Source organism: Oncorhynchus gorbuscha, linkage group LG21 (assembly GCF_021184085.1).
Source record: "Oncorhynchus gorbuscha isolate QuinsamMale2020 ecotype Even-year linkage group LG21, OgorEven_v1.0, whole genome shotgun sequence".
Lineage (NCBI taxonomy): Eukaryota > Metazoa > Chordata > Actinopteri > Salmoniformes > Salmonidae > Oncorhynchus > Oncorhynchus gorbuscha.
In genome coordinates, this window is record NC_060193.1 from 43,220,043 (window position 1) to 43,241,940 (window position 21,898).

A 21,898-nucleotide genomic window follows, 5' to 3' on the forward strand; every position below is an offset into this window, starting at 1 on the left:
AGTCCTCTCTCTGTGAATTCCTCTTATTCATCTATTCTAATCGAGCCCCCTTGGAATTTGTGATCACACTCTCTGCTTCCCTGACTGGTACAATCGTTTGTGCACCCGAGGCTTTAGGGAATGAGACTGGGAGAGTTTTCATTTCAGACTGTGCTAAAAGAATAGAAAGGAGAGAATGCAAGCAGGGAAACATGTATTGTGTGTGTGTGTGTGTGTGTGTGTGTGTGTGTGTGTGTGTGTGTGTGTGTACCTTCTGACTGAGGATCGAGCGGATGGCTCTGTCCACCTCCGCAGGGTTGTCGATGTTCACCGTCCACACGTGGGGCTGGCCAATATACACCTCAGCATACGGGTGCTGGGAGGTCAACTGCATGGGAACACATTTTTATAGAATTTCTTCGACTGCCATAAAAAAATACTTTTGGCAAGCAGAAGAAAACACACAATATATACGTTTCATTATTTATTCACGTTTATATTTGAGTCATTTAGCAGGTTTGGCAGATGCTCTTATCCAGACAACACTGAAGTCAGATTGGCTGAATTGGCTAGTCAGCTAATAAATAGGCCGTTCTTTAAAAAAATCCAGAATCAAAACAGACGTGACACAGTAGTTCACTTCAATAGGAGCGCATTGAAGTCGAGTCACATCACAGGTGAAGAACGAACTGTGTGCACACGCTCCACAAACTAGACCCTATCCGTCAAACACCAGACGGACTTATTACAGAGGACCTGTCATGAATAAAAGAAAGGGGAGGTAACAGCACAGAAGTGAATAGAGGACTAGGTTATGTCTCACACACACACACACACACACACACTTTGACCGGGGTCTCTGGGCAGAGTGGCGCCATCTCACCTCTCTCAGGGTGGGCTTGCCCTTGAAGAAGTCCGTGTTCTTGCTGCTCTTGGGCGGGGTGAACTTGGGGTTGAGGAAGGCACAGCCATTGGCTATGGCCTCTAGGGGGGCGGGACCTTCGTAGGGGAAGGACAGGCCAACAAAAAGCTGTGGAGAGAAAAAGAGCATTGCAGTTACATTGACATTTAGCAGACGCTAATTGTCCAGAGCAACTTAACAAATCAACACATTCAATCAATGCATTCAATCAATGCATTCAATCAATGCATTCAATCAATGCATTCAATCAATGCATTCAATCAATGCATTCAAGTTTAGCAGGAAACAACAACTACATATCACAGTTATTGTAAGTCGACTCTGAAATAGACCCCATCAGCAGAATCAGTACCAGGAAGAATTAACTATTGCAGGTGTGGGTGAGAGAAAGTACAATGTTATCTTCTTCTGAGAAATAAAAGGAGACACCTCTTACTTCCTAGAATTCCCACAGCCTTGTCTGTGTTTTTTATGCTCTGCACCAGCAGCACACACAGCCTGCTTTTATTGGTTCTTAACCATTCCTAAGTGTTTCGGCTATAAAACTGGCTCGTAAAAGAGGGCTTCTCTTGTCTAGTAAGCACAGCCTCAAGTTCTCAGTTGCTTTAGTGTGGTGTCGGCCCAAGGAGAGGCTAAACGCGGAGTTCACACACACACACACACACACACACACACACACACACACACACACACACACACACACACACACACACACACACACACACACACACACACACACACACACACACACACACACACACACACACACACACACACACACACACGGTAGAGTGAAACAGACACGTGCACAGACAAAACAATGGCCAGAGGAGGGGAAGTAGGGCCTGTGGTGTTGTTAGGATTGGTCTCTGGATATGAGACTCCTGACCGGTTATTCATGCCAGGGATCAAACATCAGTGACTGAATGGTGATTATGTTCATGTTATTATTATATTATTATAATGATAATAAATTGCAGCAAACAAAGAAAAGCAGAACATTGGCAAAGCCAGCAGAAAATGTAGAGACTCGGTAAATAAGTGTGTAATGTTTTATGTACTAACCCATCTCGTTCAAGCACTACTCGGCACCGAGACAGTAGCTACAGTCCTTGTAATTCCTGTACTACTTGCTCTTGTCATGAAACACGCTATTCACACAAATACGGCCCTGTCTCTGGAGAGAAGAGGCCCACCGCCAATCATCACAACAAAGACTCCGTACACACAGAGGATCATAGAAAACCCATTGAGCTGGACGACCAAAGCAAATATCTGAGAGGCTCTTCTGACATGCTGGAACCAGAGGTGACGAGCTGGTGAAGCGTGCCACAATAATGTGTTTTGTCTGAGGCCCCACTAGTAAAAAGAGAGCCGCTGGAGCTGGGGTTGTTATAGCGGAGGGCCGGCGACGGCCACAATGGCTGGTCTGTGAGTCGGCGAGAGCAAGATCCCACCGGGTCAGTACCGGCCATGCCTGGGGAGACAGAGGGTCTCTTGAGTTCGGCCCACTGTTGGCAACACTGCTGTACACGGACTCTCCCATACCATCCCTTCTCTTCAGTCCATACCCATATCATCCTTCTCCTCAGCCACTGTACCTCACGACTCTCCTTAACAGCTACTGTGTGTGCAGGGTCTTGTTCCAGCCCTGCAGTAACACATCTAACAGCTAATCACGGTCCAGAGTGAAATCCTTAGAAGGATGACTTAAATCAGGTGTGTTCGTGACAAGCTGGAGCAAAAACCCCCGCAGTCCCAGGACAGTAGCACTCCAGAACCGGAGAACCCCAATGTAAAACACTGAACAGCTGTGGGACAGACAGTATCGACTGCAGCTTTCAGCGTTTGGTCGACAGGTGGCAGCAGAGGCTGACTGATGGTGCTTCCTCGCAGGCAAGACTGCAGCCCAGTGAGCCCACCGGCCTGACAAACAGCTGCTATTTATAGAGCAAACCCCCTCTCTCCGATCGTGTAGCATGGCACAGCATAGAATTGCACAGCGTACAAAAGCATAGCGTAGCATATGCTAAATGGATATTGTGAGAAGGACTCTATATTGGGTGGTGGTGAGAAGGTGAGAGGCAAACGGGCTAGTTGCACGTGCTCCAGATACCACTTAGGAAGACTTAAGAGCAGCGAATACAATGACCTCCGATGAGATACGGTAATTGAACAACTTCAGAAGAAGAATGTGATCATATGCGCCAGTACGAAGAAGGCCGAGACCTAGGAGAGAAAAGCCTGTGATCCAGCACTACATACAGCAGTCTAAACATATCACTGTGGACTGTTATTTCAACAGAAGTGCCCTTGTGAAATAGCATGAACCTGGAGTAACAGAATAGATGCTTGAAAGCAAGCATGCTACTGTACTAAGCTGTGCACTGGACAAATAAAGCCTGTTCTAGGGTCAGCTTACCCTCCCTGCATCTTAACCATGACCATTAGTGTGGGGGGGTGCAAAACAGACCCAAGATCAGAGTGTAAGGGTCACCCTACTCCAGACCAATGCATATCATCCTGGACAGTTAGGAGATGATGAACACATTCGACTGGTCTGGAGGATACGCTGGCTATGCAAACAAGCCATGGTTAAACCACATTCCACACAGGGAACATGCAAACTGCGTTGTAGAGCGGGAGGGACAAGAATCGCAGCCGACTGTACTTCCTTCGAGGTACAACGTTGAATTCTGCCAAAGAGATAATTAGGACCTTAAGTCAACATGAGCCCGGTCTTCGATTCAGTTGTAAACGCAAGGTGGTATATGTTTTGTGAGATTGGGTAATTCAATTAGGATCCCCATTAGCTACAGCCAAAGCATCCAAATCAAATCGCATGTTATTGGTCACATACACGGGTTTAGTGGGTGTTATTGCGAGTGTAGCAAAATGCTTGTCTCAACACCAATTCCATATAATATTATACTAGGGCAGTATAATGCTGGTTCATTGCAAATTCTATACAGTGCCTTCCACCTCTGCCCTGTTTTATAATGCATCTATGTATTCCGTGTTGTTTTGCCAAAAATCTCAGGGGAGCAATTAACACAAGCAATCTGTTAGCAGGTAAATGCTTTATTCATAAAGAGGAGCAGGGAGGAAAGCGTGGCTGGGAAACGCCTGGCCTCATTCTTCTTGTTATCTCAACAACACAATGCTGCTGCTAAATAGGTCTGGATTTATGGCAGGTTAATGAGGAGATCTTGAAGATCCCTCTCTCTCTCCCCTTCCAAAGATCTCCTCCACTCTCTCCATCTCCTTCCAAAGATCTCCTCCTCCACCCTCTCTCTCTCCTTCCAAAGATCTCATCCACTCCCCCTCTCCTTCCAAAGATCTCCATCTCCTTCCAAAGATCTCATCCACTCCCTCCATCTGCTTCCAAAGATCTCCACTCTCTCTCTCTCCTTCCAAAGATCTCCTCCACTATCTCAATCTCCTTCCAAAAATCTCCTCCACCCTCTCTCTCTTCTTCCAACGATCTCCTCCACTCTCTCCCTCTCCTTCCAAAGATCTCCTCCACCCTCTCTCTCTCCTTCCAACGATCTCCTCCACTCTCTCCCTCTCCTTCCAAAGATCTCCTCCACTCTTTCCATCTCCTTCCAAAGATCTCCTCCACTCTTTCCATCTCCTTTCAAAGATCTCCTCCACTCTCTCCATCTCCTTCCAAAGATCTCCTCCACTCTCTCCATCTGCATCCAAAGATCTCCACTCTCTCTCTCCTTCTAAAGATCTCCTCCACTATCTCCATCTCCTTCCAAAAATCTCCTCCACTCTTTCCATCTCCTCCACCCTCTCTCTCTCCTTACAAATATTTCCTCCACCCTCTCTCTCTTCTTCCAAAGATCTCCTCCACTCTCTCGCTCTCTCCTTCCAAAGATCTCATCCTCTCTCTCTCTCTCTCCCCTTCCAAAGATCTCCTCCACTCTCTCCATCTCTTTCCAAAGATCTCCTCCACCCTCTCTCCTTCCAAAGATCTCCATCTCCTTCCAAAGATCTAGTCCACTCTCTCTCTCTCCTTCCAAAGGTCTCCTCCACTCTCTTTCTCTCTCCTTTCAAAGATCTCCTCCACTCTCCCTCTCCTTCCAAAGATCTCCTCCACTCTCTCTCTCCTTACAAAGATCTCCATCTCCTTCCAAAGACCTCCTCCACCCTGTCTCTCTCATTCCAAAGATCTCCTCCACCCTCTCTCTCCTTCCAAAGATCTCCTCCACTCTTTCCATCTTCTTCCAAAGATCTCCTCCACTCTCTCCATCTCCTTCCAAAAATCTCCTCCACCCTCTCTCTCTCTCCTTCCAAAGATCTCCATCTCCTTCCAAAGTTCTAGTCCACTCTCTCTCTCCTTCCAAAGGTCTCCTCCACTCTCTTTCTCTCTCCTTTCAAAGATCTCCTCCACTCTCCCTCTCCTTCCAAAGATCTCCTCCACTCTCTCTCTCTCCTTACGAAGATCTCCATCTCCTTCCAAAGACCTCCTCCACCCTGTTTCTCTCATTCCAAAGATCTCCTCCACCCTCTCTCTCCTTCCAAAGATCTCCTCCACTCTTTCCATCTCCTTCCAAAGATCTCCTCCACTCTCTCCATCTCCTTCCAAAGATCTCCTCCACCCTCTCTATCTCCTTCCAAAGATCTCCTCCACCCTCTCTCTCTCTCCTTCCAAAGATTTCCTCCACCCTCTCTCTCCTTCCAAAGATCTCCTCCACTCTCTCCATCTCCTTCCAAAGATCTCCTCCACTCTTTCAATCTCCTTCCAAAGACCTCCTCCACTCTTTCCATCTCCTTTCAAAGATCTCCTCCACTCTCTCCATCTCTCCCCTTACAAAGATGTCCTCCACCCTCTCTCTCTCTCCTTCCAAAGATCTCCACTCTCTCCATCTCATTCCAAAGATCTCCTCCACTCTCTCTATCTCCTTCCAAAGATCTCCTCCACTCTCTCTCTCTCCTTCCAAAGATCTCATCCACTCCCTCTCTCCTTCCAAAGATCTCCATCTCCTTCCAAAGATCTCCTCCACCCTCTCTCTCCCCTTACAAAGATGTCCTCCACCCTCTCTCTCTCTCCTTCCAAAGATCTCCTCCACTATCTCAATCTCCTTCCAAAAATCTCCTCCACCCTCTCTCTCTTCTTCCAACGATCTCCTCCACTCTCTCCCTCTCCTTCCAAAGATCTCCTCCACCCTCTCTCTCTCCTTCCAACGATCTCCTCCACTCTCTCCCTCTCCTTCCAAAGATCTCCTCCACTCTTTCCATCTCCTTCCAAAGATCTCCTCCACTCTCTCTCACTCTCCTTCCAAAGATCTCCTCCACTTTCTCCATCTCATTCCAAAGATCTCCTCCACTCTCTCTCTCCTTCCAAAGATCTCCTCCACTATCTCCATCTCCTTCCAAAATCTCCTCCACTCCCTCCATCTGCTTCTCAAAGATCTCCACTCTCTCTCTCTCCTTCCAAAGATCTCCTCCACTATCTCAATCTCCTTCCAAAATCTCCCCACCCTCTCTCTCTTCTTCCAACGATCTCCTCCACTCTCTCCTTCCAAAGATCTCCCTCCAAAGATCTTTCCATCTCCTTCCAAAGATCTCCTCCACTCTTTCCATCTCCTTTCAAAGATCTCCTCCACTCTCTCCATCTCCTTCCAAAGATCTCCTCCACCCTCTCTCTCCCTTCCAAAGATGTCCTCCACCCTCTCTCTCTCCTTCCAAAGATCTCCTCCACCCCCTCTCTCTCTCCCCTTCCAAAGATGTCCTCCACCCTCTCTCTCCTTCCAAAGATCTCCTCCACCCTCTCTCTCTTCTTCCAAAGATCTCCACTTTCTCCATCTCATTCCAAAGATCTCCTCCACTCTCTCTCTCCTTCCAAAGATCTCATCCACTCCCTCCATCTGCTTCCAAAGATCTCCTCCACTCTCTCTCTCCTTCCAAAGATCTCCTCCACTATCTCAATCTCCTTCCAAAATCTCCTCCACCCTCTCTCTCTCCTTCCAACGATCTCCTCCACTCTCTCCTCTCCTTCCAAAAGATCTCCTCCACTATCTCAATCTCCTTCCAAAAATCTCCTCCACCTCTCCACTCTCTCTCTCCTTCCAAAGATCTCCTCCACTCTCTCCTCTCCTTCCAAAGATCTCCTCCACTCTTTCCATCTCCTTCCAAAGATCTCCTCCACTCTTTCCATCTCCTTTCAAAGATCTCCTCCACTCTCTCCATCTCCTTCCAAAGATCTCCTCCACTCTTTCAATCTCCTTCCAAAGACCTCCTCCACTCTTTCCATCTCCTTTCAAAGATCTCCTCCACTCTCTCCATCTCCTTCCAAAGATCTCCTCCACCCTCTCTCTCCCCTTACAAAGATGTCCTCCACCCTCTCTCTCTCTCCTTCCAAAGATCTCCACTCTCTCCATCTCATTCCAAAGATCTCCTCCACTCTCTCTATCTCCTTCCAAAGATCTCCTCCAATCTCTCTCTCTCCTTCCAAAGATCTCATCCACTCCCTCTCTCCTTCCAAAGATCTCCATCTCCTTCCAAAGATCTCCTCCACCCTCTCTCTCCCCTTACAAAGATGTCCTCCACCCTCTCTCTCTCTCCTTCCAAAGATCTCCTCCACTATCTCAATCTCCTTCCAAAAATCTCCTCCACCCTCTCTCTCTTCTTCCAACGATCTCCTCCACTCTCTCCCTCTCCTTCCAAAGATCTCCTCCACCCTCTCTCTCTCCTTCCAACGATCTCCTCCACTCTCTCCCTCTCCTTCCAAAGATCTCCTCCACTTTCTCCATCTCATTCCAAAGATCTCCTCCACTCTCTCTCTCCTTCCAAAGATCTCCTCCAAAGATCTCCATCTCCTTCCAAAGATCTCATCCACTCCCTCAATCTGCTTCCAAAGATCTCCACTCTCTCTCTCTCCTTCCAAAGATCTCCTCCACTATCTCAATCTCCTTCCAAAAATCTCCTCCACCCTCTCTCTCTTCTTCCAACGATCTCCTCCACTCTCTCCTTCCAAAGATCTCCTCCACTCTTTCCATCTCCTTCCAAAGATCTCCTCCACTCTTTCCATCTCCTTTCAAAGATCTCCTCCACTCTCTCCATCTCCTTCCAAAGATCTCCTCCACCCTCTCTCTCCCCTTCCAAAGATGTCCTCCACCCTCTCTCTCTCTCCTTCCAAAGATCTCCTCTACCCTCTCTCTCTCCCCTTCCAAAGATGTCCTCCACCCTCTCTCTCCTTCCAAAGATCTCCTCCACCCTCTCTCTCCTTCCAAAGATCTCCACTTTCTCCATCTCATTCCAAAGATCTCCTCCACTCTCTCTCTCCTTCCAAAGATCTCCTCCAAAGATCTCCATCTCCTTCCAAAGATCTCATCCACTCCCTCCATCTGCTTCCAAAGATCTCCACTCTCTCTCTCTCCTTCCAAAGATCTCCTCCACTATCTCAATCTCCTTCCAAAAATCTCCTCCACCCTCTCTCTCTTCTTCCAACGATCTCCTCCACTCTCTCCCTCTCCTTCCAAAGATCTCATCCACCCTCTCTCTCTCCTTCCAACGATCTCCTCCACTCTCTCCCTCTCCTTCCAAAGATCTCCTCCACTCTTTCCATCTCCTTCCAAAGATCTCCTCCACTCTTTCCATCTCCTTTCAAAGATCTCCTCCACTCTCTCCATCTCCTTCCAAAGATCTCCTCCACTCTCTCCATCTGCATCCAAATATCTCCACTCTCTCTCTCCTTCTAAAGATCTCCTCCACTATCTCCATCTCCTTCTAAAAACTCCTCCACTCTTTCCATCTCCTCCACCCTCTCTCTCCCTTACAAATATTTCCTCCACCCTCTCTCTCTTCTTCCAAAGATCTCCTCCACTCTCTCTCTCCTTCCAAAGATCTCCTCCACTCAGTCTCTCTCCCTCCAAAGACCTCATCCACTCTCTCTCTCTCCTTCCAAAGATCTCCTCCACTCTCTCCAACTCCTTCCAAAGATCTCCTCCACTCTCTCCATCTCCTTCCAAAGATATCCTCCTCCCCCTCCCTCCCCTTCCAAAGATGTCCTCCACTCTCTCCATCTCCTTCCAAAGATCTCCTCCACTCTCTCCATATCCTTCCAAAGATCTTCTCCTCCACCCTCTCTCTCTTCTTCCAAAGATCTCCTCCACTCTCTCTCTCTCCTTCCAAAGATCTCCTCCACTCAGTCTCTCTCCCTCAAAAGACCTCATCCACTCTCTCTCTCTCCTTCCAAAGATCTCCTCCACTCTCTCCAACTCCTTCCAAAGATCTCCTCCACTCTCTCCATCTCCTTCCAAAGATATCCTCCTCCCCCTCCCTCCCCTTCCAAAGATGTCCTCCACTCTCTCCATCTCCTTCCAAAGATCTCCTCCACTCTCTCCATATCCTTCCAAAGATCTTCTCCTCCACCCTCTCTCTCTCCTTCCAAAGATCTCCTCCACTCTCTCCATCTCCTTCCAAAGATCTCCTCCACTCTCTCCATCTGCATCCAAATATCTCCACTCTCTCTCTCCTTCTAAAGATCTCCTCCACTATCTCCATCTCCTTCCAAAAATCTCCTCCACTCTTTCCATCTCCTCCACCCTCTCTCTCTCCTTACAAATATTTCCTTCCACCCTCTCCTCTTCTTCCAAAGATCTCCATCTCCTTCCAAAGATCTAGTCCACTCTCTCTCTCTCTTCCAAAGATCTCCTCCACTCTCTCCATCTCTTTCCAAAGATCTCCTCCACCCTCTCTCTCTCCATCCAAAGATCTCCTCCACCCTCTCTCCTTCCAAAGATCTCCATCTCCTTCCAAAGATCTAGTCCACTCTCTCTCTCTCCTTCTAAAGGTCTCCTCCACTCTCCCTCTCCTTCCAAAGATCTCATCCACTCCCTCTCTCCTTCCAAAGATCTCCTCCACCCTCTCTCTCCCCTTACAAAGATGTCCTCCACCCTCTCTCTCTCTCCTTCCAAAGATCTCCTCCACTATCTCAATCTCCTTCCAAAAATCTCCTCCACCCTCTCTCTCTTCTTCCAACGATCTCCTCCACTCTCTCCTTCCAAAGATCTCCTCCACTCTTTCCATCTCCTTTCAAAGATCTCCTCCACTCTCTCCATCTCCTTCCAAAGATCTCCTCCACCCTTCTCCTCCCACCCTCCTCCCCCACTCCAAAGATGTCCTCCACCCTCTCTCTCTCTCCTTCCAAAGATCTCCTCTACCCTCTCCCCTTCCAAAGATCTCCTCTCTCTCTCCCTTCCAAAGATGTCCTCCACCCTCTCTCTCCTTCCAAAGATCTCCTCCACCCTCTCTCTCCTTCCAAAGATCTCCACTTTCTCCATCTCATTCCAAAGATCTCCTCCACTCTCTCTCTCCTTCCAAAGATCTCCTCCAAAGATCTCCATCTCCTTCCAAAGATCTCATCCACTCCCTCCATCTGCTTCCAAAGATCTCCACTCTCTCTCTCTCCTTCCAAAGATCTCCTCCACTATCTCTCTCTTCTTCCAACGATCTCCTCCACTCTCTCCCTCTCCTTCCAAAGATCTCATCCACCCTCTCTCTCTCCTTCCAACGATCTCCTCCACTCTCTCCCTCTCCTTCCAAAGATCTCCTCCACTCTTTCCATCTCCTTCCAAAGATCTCCTCCACTCTTTCCATCTCCTTTCAAAGATCTCCTCCACTCTCTCCATCTCCTTCCAAAGATCTCCTCCACTCTCTCCATCTGCATGCAAATATCTCCACTCTCTCTCTCCTTCTAAAGATCTCCTCCACTATCTCCATCTCCTTCTAAAAAACTCCTCCACTCTTTCCATCTCCTCCACCCTCTCTCTCTCCTTACAAATATTTCCTCCACCCTCTCTCTCTTCTTCCAAAGATCTCCTCCACTCTCTCTCTCTCCTTCCAAAGATCTCCTCCACTCAGTCTCTCTCCCTCCAAAGACCTCATCCACTCTCTCTCTCTCCTTCCAAAGATCTCCTCCACTCTCTCCAACTCCTTCCAAAGATCTCCTCCACTCTCTCCATCTCCTTCCAAAGATATCCTCCTCCCCCTCCCTCCCCTTCCAAAGATGTCCTCCACTCTCTCCATCTCCTTCCAAAGATCTCCTCCACTCTCTCCATATCCTTCCAAAGATCTTCTCCTCCACCCTCTCTCTCTTCTTCCAAAGATCTCCTCCACTCTCTCTCTCTCCTTCCAAAGATCTCCTCCACTCAGTCTCTCTCCCTCAAAAGACCTCATCCACTCTCTCTCTCTCCTTCCAAAGATCTCCTCCACTCTCTCCAACTCCTTCCAAAGATCTCCTCCACTCTCTCCATCTCCTTCCAAAGATATCCTCCTCCCCCTCCCTCCCCTTCCAAAGATGTCCTCCACTCTCTCCATCTCCTTCCAAAGATCTCCTCCACTCTCTCCATATCCTTCAAAGATCTTCTCCTCCACCCTCTCTCTCTCCTTCCAAAGATCTCCTCCACTCTCTCCATCTCCTTCCAAAGATCTCCTCCACTCTCTCCATCTGCATCCAAATATCTCCACTCTCCTCTCCTTCTAAAGATCTCCTCCACTATCTCCATCTCCTTCCAAAAATCTCCTCCACTCTTTCCATCTCCTCCACCCTCTCTCTCTCCTTCCAAATATTTCCTCCACCCTCTCTCTCTTCTTCAAAGATCTCCATCTCCTTCCAAAGATCTAGTCCACTCTCTCTCTCTCCTTCCAAAGATCTCCTCCACTCTCTCCATCTCTTTCCAAAGATCTCCTCCACCCTCTCTCTCTCCATCCAAAGATCTCCTCCACCCTCTCTCTTCTTCCAAAGATCTCCATCTCCTTCCAAAGATCTAGTCCACTCTCTCTCTCTTCTTCCAACGATCTCCTCCACTCTCTCCCTCTCCTTCCAAAGATCTCATCCACCCTCTCTCTCTCCTTCCAACGATCTCCTCCACTCTCTCCCTCTCCTTCCAAAGATCTCCTCCACTCTTTCCATCTCCTTCCAAAGATCTCCTCCACTCTTTCCATCTCCTTTCAAAGATCTCCTCCACTCTCTCCATCTCCTTCCAAAGATCTCCTCCACTCTCTCCATCTGCATCTTCAAATATCTCCTCCACTCTCTCCATCTCCTTCCAAAGATCTCCTCCACTCCTCCATCTCCTTCCAAAAATCTCCTCCACTCTTCCTCTCCTCCACCTCTCTCTCTCTCCTTACAAATATTTCCTCCACCCTCTCTCTCTTCTTCCAAAGATCTCCTCCACTCTCTCTCTCTCCTTCCAAAGATCTCCTCCACTCAGTCTCTCTCCCTCCAAAGACCTCATCCACTCTCTCTCTCTCCTTCCAAAGATCTCCTCCACTCTCTCCAACTCCTTCCAAAGATCTCCTCCACTCTCTCCATCTCCTTCCAAAGATATCCTCCTCCCCCCTCCCCCCTTCCAAAGATGTCCTCCACTCTCTCCATCTCCTTCCAAAGATCTCCTCCACTCTCTCCATATCCTTCCAAAGATCTTCTCCTCCACCCTCTCTCTCTTCTTCCAAAGATCTCCTCCACTCTCTCTCTCTCCTTCCAAAGATCTCCTCCACTCAGTCTCTCTCCCTCAAAAGACCTCATCCACTCTCTCTCTCTCCTTCCAAAGATCTCCTCCACTCTCTCCAACTCCTTCCAAAGATCTCCTCCACTCTCTCCATCTCCTTCCAAAGATATCCTCCTCCCCCTCCCTCCCCTTCCAAAGATGTCCTCCACTCTCTCCATCTCCTTCCAAAGATCTCCTCCACTCTCTCCATATCCTTCCAAAGATCTTCTCCTCCACCCTCTCTCTCTCCTTCCAAAGATCTCCTCCACTCTCTCCATCTCCTTCCAAAGATCTCCTCCACTCTCTCCATCTGCATCCAAATATCTCCACTCTCTCTCTCCTTCTAAAGATCTCCTCCACTATCTCCATCTCCTTCCAAAAATCTCCTCCACTCTTTCCATCTCCTCCACCCTCTCTCTCTCCTTACAAATATTTCCTCCACCCTCTCTCTCTTCTTCCAAAGATCTCCATCTCCTTCCAAAGATCTAGTCCACTCTCTCTCTCTCCTTCCAAAGATCTCCTCCACTCTCTCCATCTCTTTCCAAAGATCTCCTCCACCCTCTCTCTCTCCATCCAAAGATCTCCTCCACCCTCTCTCCTTCCAAAGATCTCCATCTCCTTCCAAAGATCTAGTCCACTCTCTCTCTCTCCTTCTAAAGGTCTCCTCCACTCTCCCTCTCCTTCCAAAGATCTCCTCCACTCTCTCTCTCCTTCCAAAGATCTCCACTCTCTCTCTCTCCTTCCAAAGATCTCCTCCACTATCTCAATCTCCTTCCAAAAATCTCCTCCACCCTCTCTCTCTTCTTCCAACGATCTCCTCCACTCTCTCCTTCCAAAGATCTCCTCCACTCTTTCAATCTCCTTCCAAAGATCTCCTCCACTCTTTCCATCTCCTTTCAAAGATCTCCTCCACTCTCTCCATCTCCTTCCAAAGATCTCCTCCACCCTCTCTCTCCCCTTCCAAAGATGTCCTCCACCCCCTCTCTCTCTCCTTCCAAAGATCTCCTCTACCCTCTCTCTCTCCCCTTCCAAAGATGTCCTCCACCCTCTCTCTCCTTCCAAAGATCTCCTCCACCCTCTCTCTCTCTTCTTCCAAAGATCTCCACTTTCTCCATCTCATTCCAAAGATCTCCTCCACTCTCTCTCTCCTTCCAAAGATCTCCTCCAAAGATCTCCATCTCCTTCCAAAGATCTCATCCACTCCCTCCATCTGCTTCCAAAGATCTCCACTCTCTCTCTCTCTCCTTCCAAAGATCTCCTCCACTATCTCAATCTCCTTCCAAAAATCTCCTCCACCCTCTCTCTCTTCTTCCAACGATCTCCTCCACTCTCTCCCTCTCCTTCCAAAGATCTCATCCACCCTCTCTCTCTCCTTCCAACGATCTCCTCCACTCTCTCCCTCTCCTTCCAAAGATCTCCTCCACTCTTTCCATCTCCTTTCAAAGATCTCCTCCACTCTTTCCATCTCCTTTCAAAGATCTCCTCCACTCTCTCCATCTCCTTCCAAAGATCTCCTCCACTCTCTCCATCTGCATCCAAAGATCTCCACTCTCTCTCTCCTTCTAAAGATCTCCTCCACTATCTCCATCTCCTTCCAAAAATCTCCTCCACTCTTTCCATCTCCTCCACCATCTCTCTCTCCTTACAAATATTTCCTCCACCCTCTCTCTCTTCTTCCAAAGATCTCCTCCACTCTCTCTCTCTCCTTCCAAAGATCTCCTCCACTCAGTCTCTCTCCCTCCAAAGACCTCATCCACTCTCTCTCTCTCCTTCCAAAGATCTCCTCCACTCTCTCCAACTCCTTCCAAAGATCTCCTCCACTCTCTCCATCTCCTTCCAAAGATATCCTCCTCCCCCTCCCTCCCATTCCAAAGATGTCCTCCACTCTCTCCATCTCTTTCCAAAGATCTCCTCCACCCTCTCTCTCTCCATCCAAAGATCTCCTCCACCCTCTCTCCTTCCAAAGATCTCCATCTCCTTCCAAAGATCTAGTCCACTCTCTCTCTCTCCTTCTAAAGGTCTCCTCCACTCTCCCTCTCCTTCCAAAGATCTCCTCCACCCTCTCTCTCCTTCCAAAGATCTCCACTCTCTCTCTCTCCTTCCAAAGATCTCCTCCACTATCTCAATCTCCTTCCAAAAATCTCCTCCACCCTCTCTCTCTTCTTCCAACGATCTCCTCCACTCTCTCCTTCCAAAGACCTCCTCCACTCTTTCCATCTCCTTCCAAAGATCTCCTCCACTCTTTCCATCTCCTTTCAAAGATCTCCTCCACTCTCTCCATCTGCATCCAAAGATCTCCACTCTCTCTCTCCTTCTAAAGATCTCCTCCACTATCTCCATCTCCTTCCAAAAATCTCCTCCACTCTTTCCATCTCCTCCACCCTCTCTCTCTCCTTACAAATATTTCCTCCACCCTCTCTCTCTTCTTCCAAAGATCTCCTCCACTCTCTCTCTCTCCTTCCAAAGATCTCCTCCACTCAGTCTCTCTCCCTCCAAAGACCTCATCCACTCTCTCTCCTCTCTTCCAAAGATCTCCTCCACTCTCTCAAACTCCTTCCAAAGATCTCCTCCACTCTCTCCATCTCCTTCCAAAGATATCCTCCTCCCCCTCCCTCCCCTTCCAAAGATGTCCTCCACTCTCTCCCTCTCCTTCCAAAGATCTCCTCCACTCTTTCCATCTCCTTCCAAAGATCTCCTCCACTCTCTCCATCTCCTTCCAACGATCTCTTCCACTCTCTCCCTCTCCTTCCAAAGATCTCCATCTCCTTCCAAAGATCTCATCCACTCCCTCCATCTGCTTCCAAAGATCTCCACTCTCTCCATCTCCTTCCAAAGATCTCCTCCACCCTCTCTCTCCCCTTCCAAAGATGTCCTCCACCCTCTCTCTCTCTCCTTCCAAAGATCTCCTCTACCCTCTCTCTCTCCCCTTCCAAAGATGTCCTCCACCCTCTCTCTCCTTCCAAAGATCTCCTCCACCCTCTCTCTCTCTTCTTCCAAAGATCTCCACTTTCTCCATCTCATTCCAAAGATCTCCTCCACTCTCTCTCTCCTTCCAAAGATCTCCTCCACTCTCTCTCTCTCCTCCAAAGATCTCCTCCACTCTCTCTCTCTCCTCCAAAGATCTCCTCCACCTGTCTCTCTCCCTCTCTCCAAAAGACTTCATCCACTCTCTCTCTCTCCTTCCAAAGATCTCCTCCACTCTCTCCATCTCCTTCCAAAGATCTCCTCCCACTCCTTCTCGCTCTCCTTCCAAAGATCTCCTCCACTCTCTCCAACTCCTTCCAAAGATGTCCTCCACCCTCTCTCTCCTCCCAAAGATCTCCTCCACCCTCTCTCTCTCTTCTTCCAAAGATCTCCTCCACTCTCTCCATCTCATTCCAAAGATCTCCTCCACTCTCTCTCTCTCCATCTCATTCCAAAGATCTCCTCCACTCTCTCTCTCTCCTTCCAAAGATCTCCTCCACTCAGTCTCTCTCCCTCCAAAGACCTCATCCACTCTCTCTCCTTCCAAAGATCTCCTCCACTCTCTCTCTCTCCTTCCAAAGATCTCCTCCACTCAGTCTCTCTCCCTCCAAAGACCTCATCCACTCTCTCTCTCTCCTTCCAAAGATCTCATCCACTCTCTCCAACTCCTTCCAAAGATGTCCTCCACTCTCTCCATCTCCTTCCAAAGATCTCCTCCACTCTCTCCATATCCTTCCAAAGATCTTCTCCTCCACCCTCTCTCTCTCCTTCCAAAGATCTCCTCCACTCTCTCCATCTGCATCCAAAGATCTCCACTCTCTCTCTCCTTCTAAAGATCTCCTCCACTCTTTCCATCTCCTCCACCCTCTCCCTCTCCTTACAAATTTCCTCCACCCTCTCTCTCTTCTTCCAAAGATCTCATCCTCTCTCCCTCTCTCTCTCCTTCCAAAGATCTCCTCCACTCTCTCCATCTCCTTCCAAATATCTCCTCCACCCTCTCTCCATCTCCTTCCAAATATCTCCTCCACCCTCTCTCCATCTCCTTCAAAATATCTCCTCCACCCTCTCTCCATCTCCTTCCAAATATCTCCTCCGCCATCTCTCCCCTTCCAAAGATCTCCTCCACCCTCTCTCCATCTCCTTCCAAAGATCTCCTCCACCCTCTCTCCATCTCCTTCCAAAGATCTCCTCCACCCTCTCTCCATCTCCTTCCAAATATCTCCTCCACCCTCTCTCCATCTCCTTCCAAATATCTCCCCCACCCTCTCTCCCCTTCCAAATATCTCCTCCACCCTCTCTCACCTTCCAAATATCTCCTCCACCCTCTCTCCATCTCCTTCCAAAGATCTCCTCCACCCTCTCTCCATCTCCTTCCAAAGATCTCCTCCACCCTCTCTCCATCTCCTTCCAAATATCTCCTCCACCCTCTCTCCATCTCCTTCCAAAGATCTCCTCCACCCTCTCTCCATCTCCTTCCAAATATCTCCTCCACCCTCTCTCCATCTCCTTCCAAATATCTCCCCCACCCTCTCTCCCCTTCCAAATATCTCCTCCACCCTCTCACCCCTTCCAAATATCTCCTCCACCCTCTCTCCATCTCCTTCCAAAGATCTCCTCCACCCTCTCTCCATCTCCTTCCAAAGATCTCCTCCACCCTCTCTCCATCTCCTTCCAAAGATCTCCTCCACCCTCTCTCTCTCTCTCTCTTCTTCCAAAGATCTCCTCCACTCTCTCTCTCTCCTTCCAAAGATCTCCTCCACTCAGTCTCTCTCCCTCCAAAGACCTCATCCACTCTCTCTTCTTCCAAAGATCTCCTCCACTCTCTCTCCTTCCAAAGATCTCCTCCACTCAGTCTCTCTCCCTCCAAAGACCTCATCCACTCTCTCTCTCTCCTTCCAAAGATCTCCTCCACTCTCTCCAACTCCTTCCAAAGATCTCCTCCACTCTCTCCATCTCCTTCCAAAGATATCCTCCTCCCCCTCCCTCCCCTTCCAAAGATGTCCTCCACTCTCTCCATCTCCTTCCAAAGATCTCCTCCACTCTCTCCATATCCTTCCAAAGATCTTCTCCTCCACCCTCTCTCTCTCTTCCAAAGATCTCCTCCACTCTCTCTCTCCTTCCAAAGATCTCCTCCACTCAGTCTCTCTCCCTCAAAAGACCTCATCCACTCTCTCTCTCTCCTTCCAAAGATCTCCTCCACTCTCTCCAACTCCTTCCAAAGATCTCCTCCACTCTCTCCATCTCCTTCCAAAGATATCCTCCTCCCCTCCCTCCCCTTCCAAAGATGTCCTCCACTCTCTCCATCTCCTTCCAAAGATCTCCTCCACTCTCTCCATATCCTTCCAAAGATCTTCTCCTCCACCCTCTCTCTCTCCTTCCAAAGATCTCCTCCACTCTCTCCATCTCCTTCCAAAGATCTCCTCCACTCTCTCCATCTGCATCCAAATATCTCCACTCTCTCTCTCCTTCTAAAGATCTCCTCCACTATCTCCATCTCCTTCCAAAATCTCCTCCACTCTTTCCATCTCCTCCACCCTCTCTCTCCCTTACAAATATTTCCTCCACCCTCTCTCTCTTCTTCCAAAGATCTCCATCTCCTTCCAAAGATCTAGTCCACTCTCTCTCTCTCCTTCCAAAGATCTTCTCCACTCTCTCCATCTCTTTCCAAAGATCTCCTCCACCCTCTCTCTCTCCATCCAAAGATCTCCTCCACCCTCTCTCCTTCCAAAGATCTCCATCTCCTTCCAAAGATCTAGTCCACTCTCTCTCTCCTTTCTAAAGGTCTCCTCCACTCTCCCTCTCCTTCCAAAGATCTCCTCCACTCTCTCTCTCCTTCCAAAGATCTCCACTCTCTCTCTCTCTTCCAAAGATCTCCTCCACTATCTCAATCTCCTTCCAAAAATCTCCTCCACCCTCTCTCTCTTCTTCCAACGATCTCCTCCACTCTCTCCTTCCAAAGATCTCCTCCACTCTTTCCATCTCCTTCCAAAGATCTCCTCCACTCTTTCCATCTCCTTTCAAAGATCTCCTCCACTCTCTCCATCTCCTTTCAAAGATCTCCTCCACTCTCTCCATCTCCTTCCAAAGATCTCCTCCACCCTCTCTCTCCCCTTCCAAAGATGTCCTCCACCCCCTCTCTCTCTCCTTCCAAAGATCTCCTCTACCCTCTCTCTCTCCCCTTCCAAAGATGTCCTCCACCCTCTCTCTCCTTCCAAAGATCTCCTCCACCCTCTCTCTCTCTTCTTCCAAAGATCTCCACTTTCTCCATCTCATTCCAAAGATCTCCTCCACTCTCTCTCTCTCCTTCCAAAGATCTCCTCCAAAGATCTCCATCTCCTTCCAAAGATCTCATCCACTCCCTCCATCTGCTTCCAAAGATCTCCACTCTCTCTCTCTCTCCTTCCAAAGATCTCCTCCACTATCTCAATCTCCTTCCAAAAATCTCCTCCACCCTCTCTCTCTTCTTCCAACGATCTTCTCCACTCTCTCCCTCTCCTTCCAAAGATCTCATCCACCCTCTCTCTCTCCTTCCAAAGATCTCCTCCACTCTCTCCCTCTCCTTCCAAAGATCTCCTCCACTATCTCAATCTCCTTCCAAAATCTCCATCTCCTTCCAAAGATCTCCTCCACTCTTTCCATCTCCTTCAAAGATCTCCTCCACTCTTTCCATCTCCTTTCAAAGATCTCTCCTCCACTCTCCCATCTCCATCTTTCCAAAGATCTCCTCCACCCTCTTTCAAAGATCTCCTCCAAAGATCTCTCCATCTCCTTCCAAAGATCTCCTCCACTCTCTCCATCTGCATCCAAAGATCTCCACTCTCTCTCTCCTTCTAAAGATCTCCTCCACTATCTCCATCTCCTTCCAAAAATCTCCTCCACTCTTTCCATCTCCTCCACCATCTCTCTCTCCTTACAAATATTTCCTCCACCCTCTCTCTCTTCTTCCAAAGATCTCCTCCACTCTCTCTCTCTCCTTCCAAAGATCTCCTCCACTCAGTCTCTCTCCCTCCAAAGACCTCATCCACTCTCTCTCTCTCCTTCCAAAGATCTCCTCCACTCTCTCCAACTCCTTCCAAAGATCTCCTCCACTCTCTCCATCTCCTTCCAAAGATATCCTCCTCCCCCTCCCTCCCATTCCAAAGATGTCCTCCACTCTCTCCATCTCTTTCCAAAGATCTCCTCCACCCTCTCTCTCTCCATCCAAAGATCTCCTCCACCCTCTCTCCTTCCAAAGATCTCCATCTCCTTCCAAAGATCTAGTCCACACTCTCTCTCCTTCTAAAGGTCTCCTCCACTCTCCCTCTCCTTCCAAAGATCTCCTCCACCCTCTCTCTCCTTCCAAAGATCTCCACTCTCTCTCTCTTCCAAAGATCTCCTCCACTATCTCAATCTCCTTCCAAAAATCTCCTCCACCCTCTCTCTCTTGTTCCAACGATCTCCTCCACTCTCTCCTTCCAAAGACCTCCTCCACTCTTTCCATCTCCTTCCAAAGATCTCCTCCACTCTTTCCATCTCCTTTCAAAGATCTCCTCCACTCTCTCCATCTGCATCCAAAGATCTCCACTCTCTCTCTCCTTCTAAAGATCTCCTCCACTATCTCCATCTCCTTCCAAAAATCTCCTCCACTCTTTCCATCTCCTCCACCCTCTCTCTCTCCTTACAAATATTTCCTCCACCCTCTCTCTCTTCTTCCAAAGATCTCCTCCACTCTCTCTCTCTCCTTCCAAAGATCTGTCCACTCAGTCTCTCTCCCTCCAAAGACCTCATCCACTCTCTCTCTCTCCTTCCAAAGATCTCCTCCACTCTCTCAAACTCCTTCCAAAGATCTCCTCCACTCTCTCCATCTCCTTCCAAAGATATCCTCCTCCCCCTCCCTCCTTCAAAGATGTCCTCCACTCTCTCCCTCTCCTTCCAAAGATCTCCTCCACTCTTTCCATCTCCTTCCAAAGATCTCCTCCACTCTCTCCATCTCCTTCCAACGATCTCTTCCACTCTCTCCCTCTCCTTCCAAAGATCTCCATCTCCTTCCAAAGATCTCATCCACTCCCTCCATCTGCTTCCAAAGATCTCCACTCTCTCCATCTCCTTCCAAAGATCTCCTCCACCCTCTCTCTCCCCTTCCAAAGATGTCCTCCACCCTCTCTCTCTCTCCTTCCAAAGATCTCCTCTACCCTCTCTCTCTCCCCTTCCAAAGATGTCCTCCACCCTCTCTCTCCTTCCAAAGATCTCCTCCACCCTCTCTCTCTCTTCTTCCAAAGATCTCCACTTTCTCCATCTCATTCCAAAGATCTCCTCCACTCTCTCTCTCCTTCCAAAGATCTCCTCCACTCTCTCTCTCTCCCTCCAAAGATCTCCTCCACTCTCTCTCTCTCCCTCCAAAGATCTCCTCCACTCTGTCTCTCTCCCTCCAAAGACTTCATCCACTCTCTCTCTCTCCTTCCAAAGATCTCCTCCACTCTCTCCATCTCCTTCCAAAGATCTCCTCCACTCTCTCGCTCTCCTTCCAAAGATCTCCTCCACTCTCTCCAACTCCTTCCAAAGATGTCCTCCACCCTCTCTCTCCTCCCAAAGATCTCCTCCACCCTCTCTCTCTCTTCTTCCAAAGATCTCCTCCACTCTCTCCATCTCATTCCAAAGATCTCCTCCACTCTCTCTCTCTCCATCTCATTCCAAAGATCTCCTCCACTCTCTCTCTCTCCTTCCAAAGATCTCCTCCACTCAGTCTCTCTCCCTCCAAAGACCTCATCCACTCTCTCTCCTTCCAAAGATCTCCTCCACTCTCTCTCTCTCCTTCCAAAGATCTCCTCCACTCAGTCTCTCTCTCTCCAAAGACCTCATCCACTCTCTCTCTCTCCTTCCAAAGATCTCCTCCACTCTCTCCAACTCCTTCCAAAGATCTCCTCCACTCTCTCCATCTCCTTCCAAAGATATCCTCCTCCCCCTCCCTCCCATTCCAAAGATGTCCTCCACTCTCTCCATCTCTTTCCAAAGATCTCCTCCACCCTCTCTCTCTCCATCCAAAGATCTCCTCCACCCTCTCTCCTTCCAAAGATCTCCATCTCCTTCCAAAGATCTAGTCCACTCTCTCTCTCTCCTTCTAAAGGTCTCCTCCACTCTCCCTCTCCTTCCAAAGATCTCCTCCACCCTCTCTCTCCTTCCAAAGATCTCCACTCTCTCTCTCTCCTTCCAAAGATCTCCTCCACTATCTCAATCTCCTTCCAAAAATCTCCTCCACCCTCTCTCTCTTGTTCCAACGATCTCCTCCACTCTCTCCTTCCAAAGACCTCCTCCACTCTTTCCATCTCCTTCCAAAGATCTCCTCCACTCTTTCCATCTCCTTTCAAAGATCTCCTCCACTCTCTCCATCTGCATCCAAAGATCTCCACTCTCTCTCTCCTTCTAAAGATCTCCTCCACTATCTCCATCTCCTTCCAAAAATCTCCTCCACTCTTTCCATCTCCTCCACCCTCTCTCTCTCCTTACAAATATTTCCTCCACCCTCTCTCTCTTCTTCCAAAGATCTCCTCCACTC

General features: G+C 48.9%; 1 protein-coding gene across 1 annotated transcript in view; it reads right to left on the reverse strand.

Moving 5' to 3' along the window:
• LOC124008692 (alpha-1,6-mannosylglycoprotein 6-beta-N-acetylglucosaminyltransferase A-like) overlaps positions 1-21,898 on the reverse strand; it is a 140,563-nt gene that overhangs the window by 9,069 nt on the left and 109,596 nt on the right. The window contains exons 13-14 of the mRNA XM_046320197.1: positions 863-1,009; positions 251-367 (exon numbers count right to left, since the gene is read on the reverse strand). Coding sequence (XP_046176153.1) covers positions 251-367; positions 863-1,009 — 264 coding nt within the window. The remainder of the gene's footprint in view (positions 1-250; positions 368-862; positions 1,010-21,898) is intronic.